Here is an 18,963-nt window from a genome sequence, read left to right as displayed (position 1 = left end):
CTGCTTCTGCTTCCAACGCTTGAAGCTTTTGAGAACGTGAAAGTCTCTGAGACATAATCGTAGTTCTACTTAGACTCTGATTAGATTTTGAGTACTGTTTCAGAATTTTTTTATCAGTTCATTAGCCACCTTCATTATTTTTCTAGGAAGGTGAGATGGAACTTCTGAAAACAAACAAATAAATCTATGGCATGGAAGATCCGTCCAGAAGGTCTGCAAAGATCCAGCTGGGTGAGTATTTGTACAGAATTTTTTTGGGGGGGGGCAGGGACTCTGTGCATCACTTGTTAAATGCATCTGGTTTTCTATTAATTTTGAGGCGTTGGAAGATTTACTAACCCTGGGGGCCCAGACACTCCCCCAAAACCATGGAATCAGCATCAAAAGGAACATTTGCAGAAATCACTTTTATCACAGCATCACAAGGAACATTTGCAGAAATCACTTTTATAGCCTACCAAACACAGTGATGTAAAAATTTGTCCAATACAAAAGCGCCTCTTATAGTCGTTGCAGGTACACTTAACAATATTGCCTAATATAAGTCACCTGTTCATATTGAGGAAATAGTCCCAGATTGTAAACACTACACTTTATTTCTCAGGCATGAGTACCATTAATATGCAGCCCTACACATATTTCTTATTCTGTGTTCAGTCAGGCTTAATCCCAGGTAAGTGTGGATAGGATTGCAGCTGAAGAGGTCTGTGATTTTGCATTAGCACTGCTACGTAAGGAAATAATTTGAAAACTGCTTTTTAAGATGCCTTCATGGGCATAACTGGACCTGTACAAAATCTTCAAAGCAATCTAGATTTTATGGATGCTGCTTCTTCGCTTGTCCAATAAAAACAAGGATTTGTTCCCTACACATTTTGCATTATTATTACTTTTTCAAAGGAAGCATTAATACTTGTGATACTTACTAGGTTGGTATGTAAACTTGTTTCAATTTGCTTTCTGCTTCAGCAGCTTTTAGGCGTTTCTAATAGAAAAGATGGAACAAATTTAATATCTCACAGAACTACAACATTTCCGTTCCTGCCAGGCAACCAGATGGACCTTCTCGGTCTTTACGATCCAGCCCAGAGGCCCCAGATCCAGGTTCCCCTACTTCTGGTGGTTGGATGGGTGGTGGCAAGTAAGGGCTTTACCACTTGTGGCTGCCTTCACTAACCTGGTGCCCTCCAGGAGTTTTGTACTACAAAACCCATCACTGGGGCTGATGGGTATTGTGGTCGAAGACATCTGGAAGGTACCATGTTGGCAAAGGCTGCCTTATGGAATGCCCTTGCCGGGGATGTTCACGTGGCATCAAGTTAAACCTGCCCACTCAACACAGGGATAAGTAAAGACTCAACGTTGATCTCACATTTATTTAAGCACAGGATTCCGCTGAAGGTTATTCAACTTCAGGGTGACCTTCAACTCGGCAGTTGTTGCCATTCTGGTTGATTTTAAAATACTTGTTTTTAAGTGTTACAATGTCACCCTCAAAGACTGATTTGTTAAAAAATATATACAGTATCCTAAAATATAGGAGAATAATTCACGACACTTTGTAATAGCTAAATCAAACGGGCAGCTTGCTGGAAGGTGTGATCACATGCACACATATGCTGCAAAGCTAAGCTGTGCACAAGCGCCCGTTTCTAGTGGTCGCATGCTTTTCCGCAATGCCAATGACTATGTATATGACAACAATATGGACCAATCTTCTCCTAAATTACTTACTACTTGGATAAATTAACACCAGGATTTGTTACAACAACTCTGTCCTGGGCTCTACTGGAACACACACACACACACCCGAGTTGAAACAGCGAGCGATGGACGTATTCCCAAATAATGGGAACCAATTGAGGAAAATAAGGAATAAAGTTAAGACCAAGTACTGAGTTAGAAAAAAGAGTTGTTACTGGAGTTGTTACTCAGACGCTGCTGAGTCTTTATTTACAACAGCCATTGTGGAATCATACTGTATTAATTAGCTATTAAAAAAATCAGACGTATCAACTGCCTCTCCCCTTCCCTTTCTGTGAGTATCTGCTTCTGTTCAATTTTGAGCACAAATAGCTCTCCTGTTCAGGAAATGGCTGCTCTGGATCCAAGCCAAAGTATCTAAATATATGTAATTCCTGGATTCCTTCATAATGTTTAATTATATCCTTCAAAGAAACAAAAGGTCACTTCAAATTCTGTTCACTTCCTACACAGAGAAATTCCAGGAATTAGCGCTCTCTCTCTCTTTCTCTCTCTCTCTCTGTGTGTGTGTGTGTGTGTGCTGATAATCTGATCTATGGCTACATGCCAGTCCTCACTCAGATGTGTCTTCCATGTCGGCATTTTGACATGTTTAAAGCCTCCCTAAATTAGATTACCGCCGAGATTTAACTTTCTAGATCCCATTTTCTGGAATCTATACAATATCCGTTTACTGGGCAATCCTACTGGGTTGGGGCAGAGAGAACCCAATGTAACCATGCTGCAAAATCCAAAGCCCTTTTGGGACCACAGTGGGGCAGGCGGGGGGGTGAGGGGTGTATCTGGGTCATTATCCCCCGACCCAACCTGTTTCTTGCATTGCTTCCATTGGAAACAATTGAAGGAATATTACATCAGAGATCCTCAAGGTGAATGGGAGCCACTCCTGCCACACACAACCCTTGCCGACCAGATTAAGGCAAGAGCTGCAGTGAGAATGGGCCTTGTGAGGTCACATCTCAAAGAGGGGGGGTCCAAAAGCAACCCAGGTGCTACAGGACGGCAAGCTTCATGTTCATTTACTTGGCCAATGCATGGCAAAGGGTAGAAAAATTACCTGCTGGATGTATCTGTCTGTAGTTTTCCACATATAATAATATTCAATGATGCTAGTCAGAGACTTCCAAGGAAGCTGAAAAACAAAAACACAAAAATACTTAATTACAATGTCTGATAAACTCCACATTTTAACTGCAATGTTGCAGCAAACTCAGCACAAAGGACAAAGACTTAAAAAAAAATCTCACTGCAGTTTAGAGGTCAAGGAAGCATAATTTACATTAGCAAAGATAATAAGAGGGGTGGGCTCGCCATATGGTTCTTTTGGACTACAACTTCCGTAATTCCTGACCACTGGTCTTGCTGGTTGGGGCTGATAGGAGCTGAAGTCTTGACAGCCATCTGTCAGGAATGCTTTGATGGTGTTTCCTGCTTGGCAGGGGTTTGGACTGGGTGGCCCTTGTCGTCTCTTCCAACTCTATGATTCTATGATTCTAACATTTGGAGGCCCACAGGTTTGCCACCTGTAATAAAATTATCTGCTTCTCTCTGGAAAATGGGTAAGGAAACACACTCAGAGTTTGGTTAGACAAATTCAGGTGTCTTAGGATCTGGGAAAATCACTGGGCTTTTGTGCCAGTCCTTAGAACAGGGGTCAGCAAACTTTTTCAGTAGGGGGCCGGTCCACTGTCCCTCAGAACTTGTGGCGGGGCCGGACTATATTTTGAAGAGGGGGAAAAAACGGATTCCTATGCCCCACAAATAACGCAGAGATGCATTTTACATAAAAGCACACATTCTACTCATGTCAAAACATCAGGCAGGCCGCACAAATAACCCAGAGATGCATTTTAAATAAAAGGACACATTCTACTCATGTAAAAACATGCTGACCGTGCATGGGCCAGATTTAGAAGGTGATTGGGCTGGATCCGGACCCTGGGCCTTAGTTTGCCCAACCATGCATTAGAGCAGGCATCCCCAAACTGCGGCCCTCCAGATGTTTTGGCCTACAACTCCCATGATTCCTAGCTAACAGGACCAGTGGTCAGGGATGATGGGAATTGTAGTATCAAAACATTTGGATGGCCGAAGGTTGAGGAAGCCTGCATTAGAGCCTTAAAAATTCCATTAAAATCTATTTAAGAAACCATTAAAATCTTAAGAAGACATTAACTTTTCTATTAAGGACCTTTTCAAATGCTGGTATCAGTTTGATACTTTTAAATTAGTTTGTCTTGCCATTGTTTATAAATTGTACTGTCTGGGTTTGTTCCCCCGCCCCAAAAAAAATCTCCATGGGTAGAGGAAGAGGACTAGGAACAAGGGACTCAAAGACCCTCAGAGTCCATTCCAGCTCTACAACTCTATGTTTCTATGAAGCTGGCTTATACCAAGTCAAACCATTGTTCCTTCAAACTCAGTATTTTCAATGCTGACTCTCCGGGTTTTTGGCTGTCTTATCTGGTGATGCTACGGATTGAACCTCAGACCTTTTGCATGCATACTATGAACTCTACCACTGCACTGTGGACCTTTGAGACAAAGCGACACAGTGCTTTCATTAAGTGTGTGTGTGTTTTTTAAAGTGAGGGCTAGCTGGTAAAAATACTGTTAGTTTTCTACATGTCAGCTTCGTGTATTATGAAAAAATCTTGGCACTAGTTGTTGTCAAGTTAGCACGCCTCCAGGAGAGACGTATTACAAGCCTTACCTCCATCCCATTTGTTCCATTCCATGCCCTAAGTGTTACAAAAGTGATGAAACCCTTCTGCACTGAGCTTTTCACACAATGACAAACAGTTAGTAGGAAGAGTGTGCCAAAATGAGTCAGCTGTATCCCACTGTGGATCAACCCTCTTCCCTAAGAAGTAGGCATTCTGTTATTATATGATTACTTAATGTCACAATAGAATTAATTTGCAAGATCAGAGAAGCCAGAGGGGCAGCAATGGCAATACCGAGCAAGCCAGCATATCCTCAAAAACAGCATATAGTTTTCATGAACTGATATATCATTACACTAATTATTCTGGTTTCTGGTCCCTACCAGTAACACTGCATCTTAGCAGATAGCTAGTATTTACTTGTGCCACATTAGCAGCAGCTCTTTGTACTTCCAGAGTTCTTTCAACTGCTCAGTGGGGTAACCCTTGGATAAAACAGCATGCTTTTTAAAAAAAATCTTGGTGCCTTGAAGATAAGATGTGTATATTCCAAACCTTTATTTTAATCAGGCAGGGATTAAATCACTTAAACTATAAAAATGATACATAAGATGAAACAAGAGTACAAGTTTTTTTTAAGCGGCAGGCTTCTTTATTCCAAGTTTAGAGAACTTTGTGGAGATCTCTGACCTTTCCAAGGTTGCAAACTATGTTCTTGAAGCTGGCTTTGGGAACAACCCAAACTCAAGATCTGCAGGGATGAGCAAAGTCTGGAATAGGGGCTAAGCCAACTGAGGACCTTCAGCCCAGTTCAGTAGGAAATAGTAGGAAATAAATACACCCACCTGGCTCAGCTGGTGATGGCTAAGCTGAGGCAAGGCCTAAAGCAGGGGTGGGATAGTGAAGGAGACATACCCCTATTCCAAACTCTGTTCAGATCTAACAATCCAGTGGAAATTACACTGTCAAAAAGGGCAATGTAAGAAAAACTCTCGTTTTGAAGGTTTGGGCTGGCTCAGCAGGAAGCAGCTCTGCTCTGGAACAGAGTTTGGAATAGCGTAAGTTACACCAGCATAATTTACCCTTTAAGAGTGTTTGTTGTGGGGGAGGAAGGGAAAGGAGAATGTTAGCCGCTTTGAGACTCCTTGGGGTAGTGATAAAGCGGGGTATCAAATCCAAACTCTTTTAATATGTAAACACGGTTCATTGGACTTCAAGCTCTTGTGCCGTTTATGTATCTTTTCAAATGGAAAAAACTGCAAACATTTTCAAATCTAAACTTCTTTTCTTTTGCAAACTGCTAAAATTTTGTTTACCTCCAATTTGTGATAGTATTAGAAAATAATCTGGTACTGGGACACTGACCCCTTCTATCAGGTTGAAAACAAGCCTTGCACACACTCAGGGGCTTCTCCTTCTCCCCCTCCTTGTGCTCCTAGTGTTGGCCTGATTGGGTAAACTACAGCATCTTAAATTGGGAAGCCGCAGTTTAAATGCAGCTTACAAGCTATGATGCAAAACCTCTGATTTAATGGCAATCCTAGAAGCTACGGTTAGGGCAAACAGGTGCCAATTAATTTTTTAAGAACAGCCATTATTGTTAAATGATGCCACGAAGGGGGGGAAAGAGCACTCAGGTGCTTTTCCCTCAATGAACTGCCTACATCGGGCACATTATTTCCACTCCACATATAAAGATGCCTTATAAAGAGCCAGTCCACTTGCCCAGTATTGTTTATTCTGTCTTGATAGCAGCTCTCCAAGGTCTCCAGGCAGAGGACTTCACCAGCACTGCCACCTTTTTAATGCAGGCTTAACAGGCTTTGAGCTGGGACCATTTGCATGCTCTACTACTGAAGTATGGGCCTTCCTCTGATATTTGCGTGCACACGTATGTACCATTAGGTCCAGTCGTGACCGACTCTGGGGTTGCGCGCTCATCTCGCATTATTGGCCGAGGGAGCCGGCGTACAGCTTCCAGGTCATGTGGCTAGCATGACAAAGCCGCTTCTGGCGAACCAGAGCAGCACATGGAAACGTTGTTTACCTTCCCGCTGTACCTATTTATCTACTTGCACTTTGAGGTGCTTTCGAACTGCTAGGTTGGCAGGAGCTGGGACAGAGCAAAGGGAGCTCACCCCGTCACAGGGATTCGAACCGCCGACCTTCTGATCAGCAAGCCCTAGGCTCTGTGGTTTAACCCACAGCGCCACCTGTGTACTACTTGCAACCAATTGAAGATGCCTGGGAGGCACTGACATCTCCACCATCTGGAGGTGCATGCCTGGGGGTCACTGGATCTGGACTGTGTTCACACACCAATACAATGTCCTGTAGAATTCTATCGGCTATATTTTTATCTGCACAATCAGAAAGAATTGCAGGAACCAAAATGCTTTTTCTGTGCAGCCTGAGCAGGAGCAGTGAACAACGTCATAGTTGTCGCTTGTCTTCACTTAATCCACCCCACTGCCCTGCTCACAGTTGTGAAGAATAGTCTTACGTTATGAATGGTCCGTGTCACCATTAAGAAAAAGAGGTAGGAATAGCCCAATATATATGTGTGGACTGTCCCTGGATCAAGTGACTTTTCTTCTGTAAGTTCTCAAGCTTCTTAACTTCGCTCAATGTTGTCATCTGAACTAGCTGGATGTTTAACTGGATAATCATAGAATCATAGAGTTGGAAGAGACCACAAGGGCCATCCAGTCCAACCCCCTGCCAAGCAGGAAACACCATCAAAGCATTCTTGACATCTGGCTGTCAAGCCTCTGCTTAAAGACCTACAAAGAAGGAGACTCCACCACACTCCTTGGTAGTAAAATTCCACTGCCAAACAGCTCTTACTGTCAGGAAGTTCTTCCTAATGTTTAGGTGGAATCTTCTTTCTTGTAGTTTGAATCCATTGCTCCGTGTCCGCTTCTCTGGAGCAGCAGAAAACAACCTTTCTCCCTCCTCTATATGACATCCTTTTATATATTTGAACATGGCTATCATATCACCCCTTAACCTTCTCTTCTCCAGGCTAAACATACCCAGCTCCCTAAGCCGTTCCTCATAAGGCATTGTTCCCAGGCCTTTGAGCATTTTGGTTGCCCTCCTCTGGACATGTTCCAGCTTGTCAGTATCCTTCTTGAAATGTGGTGCCCAGAATTGGACACAGTACTCCAGGTGAGGTCTGACCAGAGCAGAATACAGCGGTACTATTACTTCCCTTGATCAATCAATCACTGTCACTCCATCATTTGAAAAATAAGGCTCTAGAGCCATCTTGCCCAAGAATGGCAACTAGACATTCTGTTTTGGCAACTGTCACCTTGGTTTAAAGAGCCATTTGATGCCTAGCTTATACGCCTGAGTTTCTAACACCAAAATCCAGCTGTCTGTGGAAAACAACCCAATAATGGATAGAAAGGGGGTATACTTATACTTACAAAGTCTTGCCGTATGTCGTTGAAGTCTTTGCCATATTTCTCTAGGGCTTCTTCAAACAAACTAGCCTCTGAAGCAGACCATTCTTCCATTTCATCTCTGCAAAGGACAGGCCCTCCAAGTGGAACCAGGACACTAATAGCACTGCTCAGGTCATAGTTGTGCTTATGCAATGTATCCATGGCATGAAACTGGACAAAAAAACACAAAAGCAACCCACTAAATTAAATGGGCTCCACAATTCTCTATATCCTAACTGCAGTAAACAAGAGCTGAGAACCCTTTCCCTTCTGTTGCACCCTTCCCATGACACAGATTTTAATTCAACTGCAGTTCCTGCTTTCTGTTACCCTCGTGCTTTCCTTTCTTGACTACGACAATTGGGCAAGAAACAGCACAGGTTAAGTGAGCAAACCTGAGCCTCGTAAGACCTGTGCAGAAGACCAACATCCAAGCTAGAGCAATGCAATGAGACACAGTGGAGGGAAAACGGGATCACGTTTGCACATCCCAAACACCCATGCATCAACTGGGTCTTCTGTTTACAGCCTTTTGTGGGCACATATGCCCGCAGAGTCTGCACAGAGCACCTAATCTGTGTGGGTTTAGGACAAGTCAGCGTGATCTTATTTACCCCTTCATGTGTTGATTAATCCTGAATTTTTATTGTCTGTACAATGCTGTAGAAACCTCCAAGAGAGTCCCTTAAACTTACACCTTCATCCCATCTTAGGGGAGGATGCCCAAAGCATGCAATGCATTTTAGAAATAATTTGAAAAGGGCATTAGGAAATGAGGGAGGAACACAGAATCGTATGAAGCTGCCTCATACCAAGTCAGAATATTGGTCCATATAGGTCTGTACTGCTGACACTGACTAGCATTGACTCTCTTAGACAAGATTCTCTCTGGAGATGCTAGGGATCAAAGCTGAGACCTTTTGAATAAAATGCATATGCTCTACCGCTGAACATCTTTAAGAGACACAGCAACAAAGGGCTTTCAATTCAGTAAAAGAACAGAACAGAAAGCAAGGGCTAGCTGCTTTAAAAGAGAGGGTTAGAATACTGTGTTTTAACATTCAAATACTTTCAGGATGGTAATGAAATACATCAAAACCCTCAGAGAGAGCACGTCAGCTCCAAATATGATCACCAATTAAGAGCAAAAGTGCTATCTGAAGGGGGGAAACATCCTCCTTAGCTTGAGAGAACGAAAAAGAGAACAGAAGTTTTAATAATGCCGGAAAAGCAGGCAAGAGAAGGTCGAGATAATGAACAAGAGCACAGAACGGTAATTAAATCTGGCTTGGCTCTTCTGGTTAACGAAGTTAATCATTAGCAAGGATAAAACTTTCGCACAACTGTCCAAAAACTAAATGTATCAGTGTACCAAATGTGTACTTTTGGGGACGGAACAGCCTGGGAACAGTGTGAAGGAGGGGAAATACAGCGCCAGATCACCCAAAGGCCATGCATATTTATATAACTTCCCGCTGTTCCTCCATGGTCCCTCCTTCCATTATATCTTCACAATAACCCTCTGAGGTACGGAGAGAGAGAGAGAGAGAGAGAGAGAGAGAGAGAGAGAGAGAGAGAGAGAGAGAGAGAGACTAGATCAGGGATCCCCAAACTAAGGCCCGGGGGCCGGATGCGTCCCAATCGCCTTCTAAATCCGGCCCACGGACGGTCCAGAAATCAACATGTTTTCACATGAGTAGAATGTGTCCTTTTATTTAAAATGCATCTCTGGGTTATTTGTGGGGCATAGGAATTTGTTCATATTTTTTTTTCAAAATATAGTCCGGCCCCCCACAAGGTCTGAGGGGCAGTGGACCGGCCCCCTGTTGAAAAAGTTTGCTGACCCCTGGACTAGATCAAGATTGCCCAGTGAGCTTCACAATGAAGTAGGGACCTGAGCCTAGATATCCTCTATCTCTGGTCTGATCCTCTTGCCATTACACTGCAGTTCCACATAGCTACTAGTGCGAACGCAGTTAAGAGCTGCCTCAGTGCTAGCCCAGCCCTGCTCCCAAGAAGCTCCTAGCTTCTTCTTGAATTTGCAACAGGAACAGAAGAACAGGTTTGGCCATTTTAGGTGTTACTGAAGAAGGATAAGTTATCATACGAGGGGAGCACTGTGGATGAGCTACGCCTCACCACTGTCCTCATTATGCTCATCATAGAAGCTACCCATTCATTTTCCACTAATCTTCCAGGGCTTTAAGGCATACAGGGGGCTCCTCCGCCAGGTACAACAGGCTGCCCACCTCACACTGCCCATGAGTTGAAGGGCAATGAGATTGGCGATGGGGGCCCAGCTTGCGTGTTCACCCACTCCGCCTCCTTCCCCCGTGATAACTTAAGTCTCTTTAGTAACTCCTGACGATGACTACTGTGAACTTGCTCAGCAGTTCCCAATTAGCCAAGTTCTGCAGACCCCCCATTTTTCAAAAGCCAAGCCATGGACTCCCTACTTTTGAAAATGTTGCTATCTCTGTGGTAGCTTTGGTTATGTGAATGGCGCCACCATACCCTCCGAAGCCGGGACGTGCTCCCGTGTGAGTCGCATGACCCACATGAGAGTATGGCGACCCAAAACGGGATATCCCAGACAGTTGACGGGTATGTGCCACAGACCCCCGGGTGCATTAGGCAGACCCCCAGCGGGTCCACGGACCACCAGTTGGGAACTACTGACCTAGATTGTAAATATTGTGTTTCAGATTTCCATATGTAACAGTATCAAGTTATTTCCAGTCAAGCTTTATCACTTTTTTGAGACTAACCTATCAATTGCCATATTCAGAGACACTGAAAGATGAGTACCGTATTTTCATACATTTTTGTGATTATTCTCTTAAGACAGCACATGGTTATTTAAAGGATGCTCTCATACTATGATTAAATGGTATCATTCTTCCACTTCAAAAATGCATTTTATTATTAGTTTCAGGAACAAAGAGCAACCATTTCCAAACACTGAGAGATGCCAAAATCCAGCCCAGGCCTGTCAGGTGTCAAGGGATGGATGACATGAACCTACTGTACCCTGAAACACCTGGGTAATTTGAAGCACAGTCTTAAACATGCCCACTTAAAAGTTCTCTTGTGTTCAATTGGGCTTACTGCAAGGTGGTATTCATCTACTCAGAGTACACCCATTGAAATTTATGGGCCTAACTTAGTTATGTTCATTATTTTAAGTGAGTCGACTCTTGAGTAAAACTTAGTTGAATATCACTTATGGAATAGGACCGTAGCCGTAGCTCTTTAATACATCGAAACAGTATAGCACGCTATTAATAGGTTCTGTGGGTGAAATCCAATGTTGCTGTTCCATTTACAGAATAGCTTTGGGTCCTGTGGAAGTACCTACTAACCTAAAGGGAGACAATTTGCAATCCCCACCCTGCCCCTGAATGCTACCTAAAACACCTTCCATGTGATATATTTCTTCCTCCTCCAGCCCCCACCTCCTAGAAAGAAAACCTCGTTCATGGGAATATTTAAGCAGAGGTTGGGTAGCCATCTGTCATGGATGCTTTAGTTGAGATTCCTGCATTGGAGGGGGTTGGACTAGATGACCCTCAAAGTCCCTTCCAACACTACAGTTCTGTGATTCTATAAGAACAGGCATCCCCAAACTTCGGCCCTCCAGATGTTTTGGACTACAATTCCCATCTTCCCTGACCACTGTTCCTGCTAGCTAGGGATCATGGGAGTTGTAGGCCAAAACATCTAGAGGGCCGCAGTTTGGGGATGCCTGTATAAGAAGGTTCCCAGCAGTTTGGCTTGAACAAGAGGCAGCTGAAGGAAGTACTCAGAACATTCACATGCAGGTATTCAAAATCCTTCACAACCTGATCAGCAGCACAGAGGACCAGGAGGGAGTCGGCCTCTTAAATCCCACCCAGTTAATGCGCAAAAACAGGATTTCAAGGAAGCATCTCACCAGAGTGATGTCACGGGAGGCAGCAGCAGCACTCATGTGTAAACTAGGCTGTCTTACAGAACTACTGCAGTCCAGAGCTCGGGCAAACGTACCGACCGCACTGAAAAACATACAAAAGAATTGCAAAAAAACAACAACCCATGAAAACCAGATATACATTAAAAGCATCATATGCATGCCCACTCTTTCACATGCGCTCCGTAGTTTATTGGCAGGCATGTTAGGATTCACCTCTGAATGGAAAGACTTCAAAGCAAACTCAGATGTTTAGCGTGAATACCGAAAGTGAATCTGTATTAATAGGGGCAAATGTCCACCGCAGACTATATCTATATCGATATCTTTCATCTTTGGTGTGCCAATAAAACTTCTGTGCAAGTGGGGGCATGAGTGGAGCGAATAAATGCAGGAAGACACTGCGAGACAAGCAGAGAGATCTATTACACACAGAGAGAAAGCTGTAAGTACCTCTAGGGCTAATGACTGCAGCTTTGTCTTAAACTATGCACATTGTAGCCATAGGTGACCAGGAATTGTACACAGGTGAGTAAGCAAGCTGGTATAGGAGGGGTGGAGCTGTCAACCCCTTTGCGGAAGGCTTCCCCCCCTTTATTGTAAGCTTGCTAAATGGTTAGTAAGCTGCAATTCTATGCCAGGGGCTGGGGGCATGTCTTTTGGAAAGATACTTCTGGCCTCAACCTTGCCTTGACACAAACACACCCAGAGTAATGCTAACCTACAAAGACAGATTAAGTTGATTTCCAGAAGTTATTAGTGTTACTGAAACACATTTTAAAAAAAAACACCCTGTGTCAAGGCTCAGTATCTCCCACACCACCCAAACACCCGGAGAAACACAGCTTTTTCAGTACCCTTAAAATGCTCTCTCAACCATTTGTCTATGAGCAGCTCCTCTGAGATCCAGTGAACATTTAAATGGTCCAGACCCACCTCCATACTTGGGTTATTTAAACGTTCTATCAATTGGATAGGGGCATAGCTGCCAAGTTCTCCCCTTTTTTAAGGGAAATTCCCTTATGCTGAATAGGCATCCTCGCGAGAAAAGGGAAAACTTGGCAGCTATGGATAGGGGCTACCAACACAAGAGCAACCAAAAAATAGGGCATATTAAGTACACTTATGAATCAACCCACTGTGACTCCTGTTCCAATATGTCACTTTTCCTTTTAACTTGAAGGCATAATTGAAGAAAACTTGAAATTTCAAATTACATTTCCTTTCATAAAAATCACAATAAAGATCTGTCAACAGTTGGACTACCACAGGACTTTACAACTGCTAGTTTGTACTTTAAAGTGAACTGCAAAAAACACCACCACCAAGACCATTAATATTCCATGTTTTTTAGCAATTTACACAAGTAAATGAGGCAATCAGCTATTTATTTTCCTCAACCATCATTATTTTAAAAGGATTTTTTTGGCTTTAAATTGGATGACCACCTCCACCTTAGCCCGACTGAGAGAGGACTGGTGTTATTCACGCTGTTAAGAGGGGGGTTTTTTTTAGTTTGACATTTACATTTCAGTTTATTTTTCTCCATAGCGGTGGGTCATCAGAAACTGAGAAACAACAAAATTAAAGATGAGGGGGTGTTAAAAGATTGCATGATGCCAGTCCTTATAATGTTGCTACAAACTGTAACTATTCCAACGTAATACAAAAGTGCAGAGCAGGAAATATGCTCAAGGAATCCTAAGAAAGAAATGTGCTTGCAAATGTGCAGAGTGCTTCCCCTCCAAGGATCAGAAATGAACCAGAAGGGTATCCAATCCCCAAAGTACAGGCTTCCATATTTTCACTCCCCTATGGCGAGTGTGACAACCTCCTCTGGCGACCATGACAAGTCCCAGCCTAGTTCTTAACTCTGAAGCTGCACCATTAGAAATCTGACTGTTGCACAGTGATCCCAATTCGCTCCCCAAGTCCAAGGTTGGGAGAAGACTAGGGATTGTATATCTGCCATGTGACCAAGGTATCCAAAACAATTTAGCTAAGCAGTGTTTCTGAGGTTGTAGGGGGCATCTTTAGTTTTTGTGCAGCCAAGGCATCTGGAATGCCTTGGCCACACAGTGGCCAAACTAGCAGGGGCTTGGAGACTATTTACCTTCCCACACCTATTTATCTACTTGCACTTTGACATGCTTTCAAACTGCTAGGTTGGCAGGACCTGGGACCAAACAACGGGAGCTCACCCCATTGTGGGGCCTCAAACCACCGACCTTTCAATTGGCAAGTCCAAGCGTCACAGTGGTTTAGACCACAGCGCCATCCCCATCCTAACCATTACATCCCTGCATTTGATGCAAAAAAAAAAATCCTTGACAAATACCAGCACTCTTGTGCATGATTAGATGTTTGCTTTTCTGTTCCATTTATCCTCAAACATCCTGGTTTAAAATAAGATTTGAATCTCTCAGGTGGTTGTGTTAACGAATAAGAAGAATAAGGAGGTTAAATGCTGCAGGAACTGCCTTGAGCAAATAGCCTTTATGTAATGTTGAGGATGGAACTGGTTTTTAAAAAGAAAACAGGTTTTCAAATTAACAAGCTTATTGAGCTAAATTTAAATAATGTTAAATGCATTTATTATGAAACGTCAATAATCCTAGTTGGACCACTTAATTGTTTTCATTTACAAAAATCAATCCCGATGACCAAGTAATAGCAGTGATATTTTTAATTGCAACTGTGTGAGACAGAATATCAGATGGAGATCTAGCAATTAGCTTAATGATCAGTACAGTATCCTTCTAAGTCATTTCGGTAGGGGAGGTTAGAATGCAGCCTTGATGGTTAAGCTTTTACCAGCCAAGCTCACATACAGCATAACAAATGCTATACTCCCCACCCCCTTGGCTCAATATCATTGATTTTTAAGACCACAGGGGACCCTTGTGATTATTTTAGTCTTAGCTGCTGCTTGCTTTTAGGCGCAGAACACATGTACCTAGGCCAATAATGTTAATTAACTAAAACACAGATTTCAGATGGAAGTGGTTTATTTAAAACAACCATTCCAGTGTTTTTAATAGATTTAGTTAATGTTCACAATAGGTGATCTCCTCTTCCCAACCACCTTTAATCATTTGAATATAGTCTTTTTGAAATTTTCCAAGAAGTTCAAGGAAAATTAAGGACAAATCAGGTGACCTGGGCAAATCCCTCTTTTGAACTCTTAAGGACTCGGTATACCTTGAACAAATTATTCATGATTCATGACAACTTTACAGGATTTTAAACCATTTCACTTATAATGGCAAAAAATTAAATTGCTTCAAAAAAAGAAGAAAGAAAGAAAGAAACACAAATTTCCATTTTTATCCTATCAAACGCTCTATCTGTTGACATGTAGTAAGAGTACAACCCTGGATTTATATTTTAAATAGATTTTCAATGCATCACTTGGCATCCAAATTAGATCTGAACCACAGTGTTTTGTTGAACAAAATCCACTTACAAATGGGCATTCACTTTTAGATTGTTAGTGAAGTTTCATAACAGTAATAATAACTGAATCAAGTTATTATGCCAAGACTATATAGGCAGTCTCTTTGCTGTCTAAGAGCATTGCAAAACATTCTACAAGAAGAGGGCCTTGAAGTGGCTTTGTCTTTAGGCTGATAAGCTGGATAGAACAGGACACCTCAGCATGGTCAAGCCAAGACTATATAGGCAGTCTCTTTGCTGTCTAAGAGCATTGCAAAACTCCCATCGCCTGTGCCACGTGTGACCTCCATGTTGGAGGCTAGACACGGGGTAGAGAAAGCCTGAAGACCACATTCCTCCTGGGCAACCTCAAGCAGGCCACATGCAAGTAACTGATGGAACTAGAGATAAAAATGGCCGAAGCAATGAATGTGAATATGACATTTATACAGTGGCCTAGTTTCTACACACACCCTCATGCCTCGCTCTATCCTTCCGGTCATGCAAGAAGCATTATCAGATGCAAGAGGGGAGACTCTTCAGGGTCAGACAAAGAGACCTGGAGGTCCACATGTGGAGGACCAAGCTTGAGGTCCCCAACCCTTGCTTTATCAACCGTAGCTTTGTATGGCAGCACAATATTGGCTGCTCAGTATTTTCTAACAGTAGGAAGCCATCACCTTTTCCAGCGCTTGGCTTGTTATTAAAGCAGTGCCCCTTTCCACTAAATATCCTGCTTGGGGTGAAGCAGTCTGTCTCTTCAATACCACTGACAAAAAAATTCTATGGGCCAATTAAGCTTTTTTAAACTAAAAACACCAAGCCGCAGACCCAACGTGTCAACAGCTCACAGATAATTACAGCTGGAAATTGACCCAAGGGACTTGCAGCCATCAGACAGTGAGAATGTGACATATTGGATATACTATCAACTCTAGTCGGCTGCATTATTTCAGAGAAGAAATGTTCTTCGGATCAGGAACTCGTCCTTTGGAGCAAGCAGTGCTTATTATTACTGATGTTGGTGTTCTCTCTACCTTACAAGAAAACAGAACCAAAAAACCTCAGTGTGGGGAAATGCGATAATGAAACACAAGTTGAAATCTGGTCTCTGCTTTGCTTCTTTCTTTCTTTTTAAAGGTGCAAGTGTGGCAGATGTGGGACAAAGAACAACAAATATATCAGGTTGCATTTGCACTGACAATTTATTGCCTCTTTTTTTATTATTTGGGCTTCCCAAATTACTGCCTTTATTTTTGTTCTTGACTTTTCTTTCCAGAAGCTGTACACCCCTGAGTAAGGAGAGTCTACACAAAGCTTTGTTCAGAGTTCTAGTGTTGCAATACAACAAGAAACTGCTATAGAAAAGCACAAGATAACACACGACTAAGTCCCGCCAGATGATTTTGTGCTGGTGAAAGCAGCAGAGCTGGCTGCAATATATTTCTTGTGCAGATCGATGGGGAGCAGATGTGGGGCATCAGTGGAAAGTGCAGATACAAAGTTCTTTGGGGCAAGGCTGGAGAAACAGAAAACGTTTGTGTGTAGATTGCAATGCCTAAGAGTCAATGCTTTGGAGCACTTGAAATCACTCCCGAGGGGGGGGGGGGACAACTTAGTGAATGTACCATCATGTAATTGCACGAATGGAATGGTCATTTATGCACCAACAAGAAAAAGGGGAGGGGCCAGAAAAAGACACACATAACTCAGTCTACTGCCCAGGTGCTAACAGTTCATGGGCAACTTCAAAGCAATCTCCCTTGGGAGGTTGCGGACTCTCCTTCCTTGGAGGTATTTAAGCAGAGGTTGGGTGGTCATCTGTCATGGGTGCTTTAGCTGAGATTCCTGCATTGCAGGGAGTTGGACTAGTTGACCCTTGCATCCCTTCCAACTCTACAATTCTATGACTGGGCCACTGTTCTTCTTTCTTATGGGTACAGTGGTGCCTCGCTTAACTAATGCCCTGCTTAACGAAATTTCCACTTAACGAAAGGATTTTTCGAGCGGAGGTTGCCTCGCTAGACGAATGCGTTTTACGAAAAATTCATCTAGCGAATCGTGGTTTCCCATAGGAATGCATTGAAATTCAATTAATGCGTTCCTATGGGCAAAAAAAATTCAAAAAAATTCAATGCATTCCTATGGGATTCGCTAGACGAATTTTTCGCTATAAGAAAAGACCCGTGGAACGAATTAATTTCATCTAGCGAGGCACCACTGTATTTATCTCTGAACCAAACTTGAACTGAACTAGGTAGCCGTGTTGGTCTGATGCAGTCAAAACAAAATAAAAAAAATCCTTCCAGTAGCACCTTAGAGACCAACTAAGTTTGTCATAGGTATGAGCTTTCGTGTGCATGCACACTTCTTCAGATACCCTGAAGAGTCGTTCGTGACTGGACTTAACTGTCAGGGGTCATTTACCTTTACTTTTTTAAAAACCTGTCTAAAGCAGGACACAGACCGGCCTCCTAAGCGTGAGACCACTGTTATGGTAATAGTACAGTATATGGAAATAATTCACAATGGCAAGTCCTCAGAAAGTCATTCTCTGTGCAGGATCCCAGGGGTTTGACAAAGCCCAGAAAAAAACACAGTCTTTGGTGAGCAAGAATTCAGTGGCTGGGGCAGATCAATAGCTGCATTTTTAAAGACTGGCTAATTTTCTTTTTGGAAAAAGAAATCAAAACTGTGCTGACTGAGCTACAAATAAGAAAGTGTCCAACTGGAATCTCACCTCTGTCATTAAATCGCAAGGTGGCCTTAAGCAAGCAAAACAAACACAAATAATACTTAATATACCAAGTGCATTGTTTACTGTTCTTCTGGTTCACTGCACAGAGGAAAAATTACTAAAATTGATGAAGCAATGTTGGTTTCTTCCACATTTTTCAACACAGTGGGAGTGCAACCACAAAGTTTTTTTTAAAAAAAGACAATTATTTATTGGAAATTAAGTTCTCCTACACTACAAATACAACAGTATATCTACTTCCAATTCAATCTCAGGAAACAGCAAGAGAAAACTGCTGGCAGAGGAGAATCTCTTTCAAATAATTGCTAAATAATATTTTGTGGCAATGCTGAAGCCAAAAGAAAAAAGAAAGAAATTGTAAGAACCAGAACTTCCCACGCTGAAGACCCTTCCATGTAGCATGGTGCAAATAAATGTATTTTTTTTAAAAAAAAACAAACCAGAAATGAATAAGGGAGAGGGGCTTTATTTGCACTAGACAAAACATTCAACTTGAGATTTTCCAATGAGGGCAGATAGCACAACAAGAGCTACTGAGACAACCAGGGCTTAAAAGCTCACATAAGAGTCAAGTCACAGTAAATGATAAGGTTTTTCTTCTTGGTAGAATACACACACACACACGACTACCTACCCCTTACTGACTGTGGAAAACCTAAGATTGGAGGTAAGCAGAGAAATGAAAATAGAGAGTTCGCTTCTCTTTCAGGAAAAGCAACTTCTGTAATTTTAAGTTCTTTAATCTGTTTTAGTCTTGTGCGATGTTGTGTTACATCATTAATGTTGTGCTTCAATTGTTGTAATCCTGCCCTGGGACCTTAGCACGAAGGACAGGTAATAAATTATAACAGCAACAACAGGGTCTGGGGAGGCACTGAGTGGTATACATGGTGCTACATCTGTAGCTCCGCTGGGAGGTGCAGGGAGGCTGGGAGATGC

At 42.6% G+C, this 18,963-nt stretch overlaps 1 protein-coding gene across 1 annotated transcript in view; it reads right to left on the bottom strand.

Moving 5' to 3' along the window:
• MTA3 (metastasis associated 1 family member 3) overlaps positions 1–18,963 on the bottom strand; it is a 139,320-nt gene that overhangs the window by 61,775 nt on the left and 58,582 nt on the right. The window contains exons 8-11 of the mRNA XM_035111219.2: positions 11,817–11,916; positions 7,865–8,053; positions 2,822–2,896; positions 927–985 (exon numbers count right to left, since the gene is read on the bottom strand). Coding sequence (XP_034967110.2) covers positions 927–985; positions 2,822–2,896; positions 7,865–8,053; positions 11,817–11,916 — 423 coding nt within the window. The remainder of the gene's footprint in view (positions 1–926; positions 986–2,821; positions 2,897–7,864; positions 8,054–11,816; positions 11,917–18,963) is intronic.

The sequence above is a fragment of the Zootoca vivipara genome, chromosome 3 (assembly GCF_963506605.1).
Source record: "Zootoca vivipara chromosome 3, rZooViv1.1, whole genome shotgun sequence".
NCBI classification, from domain to species: Eukaryota; Metazoa; Chordata; class Lepidosauria; order Squamata; family Lacertidae; genus Zootoca; species Zootoca vivipara.
The sequence above is the reverse complement of the archived record's forward strand: the minus strand, read 5'-3'. Positions and strand labels throughout refer to the sequence as shown.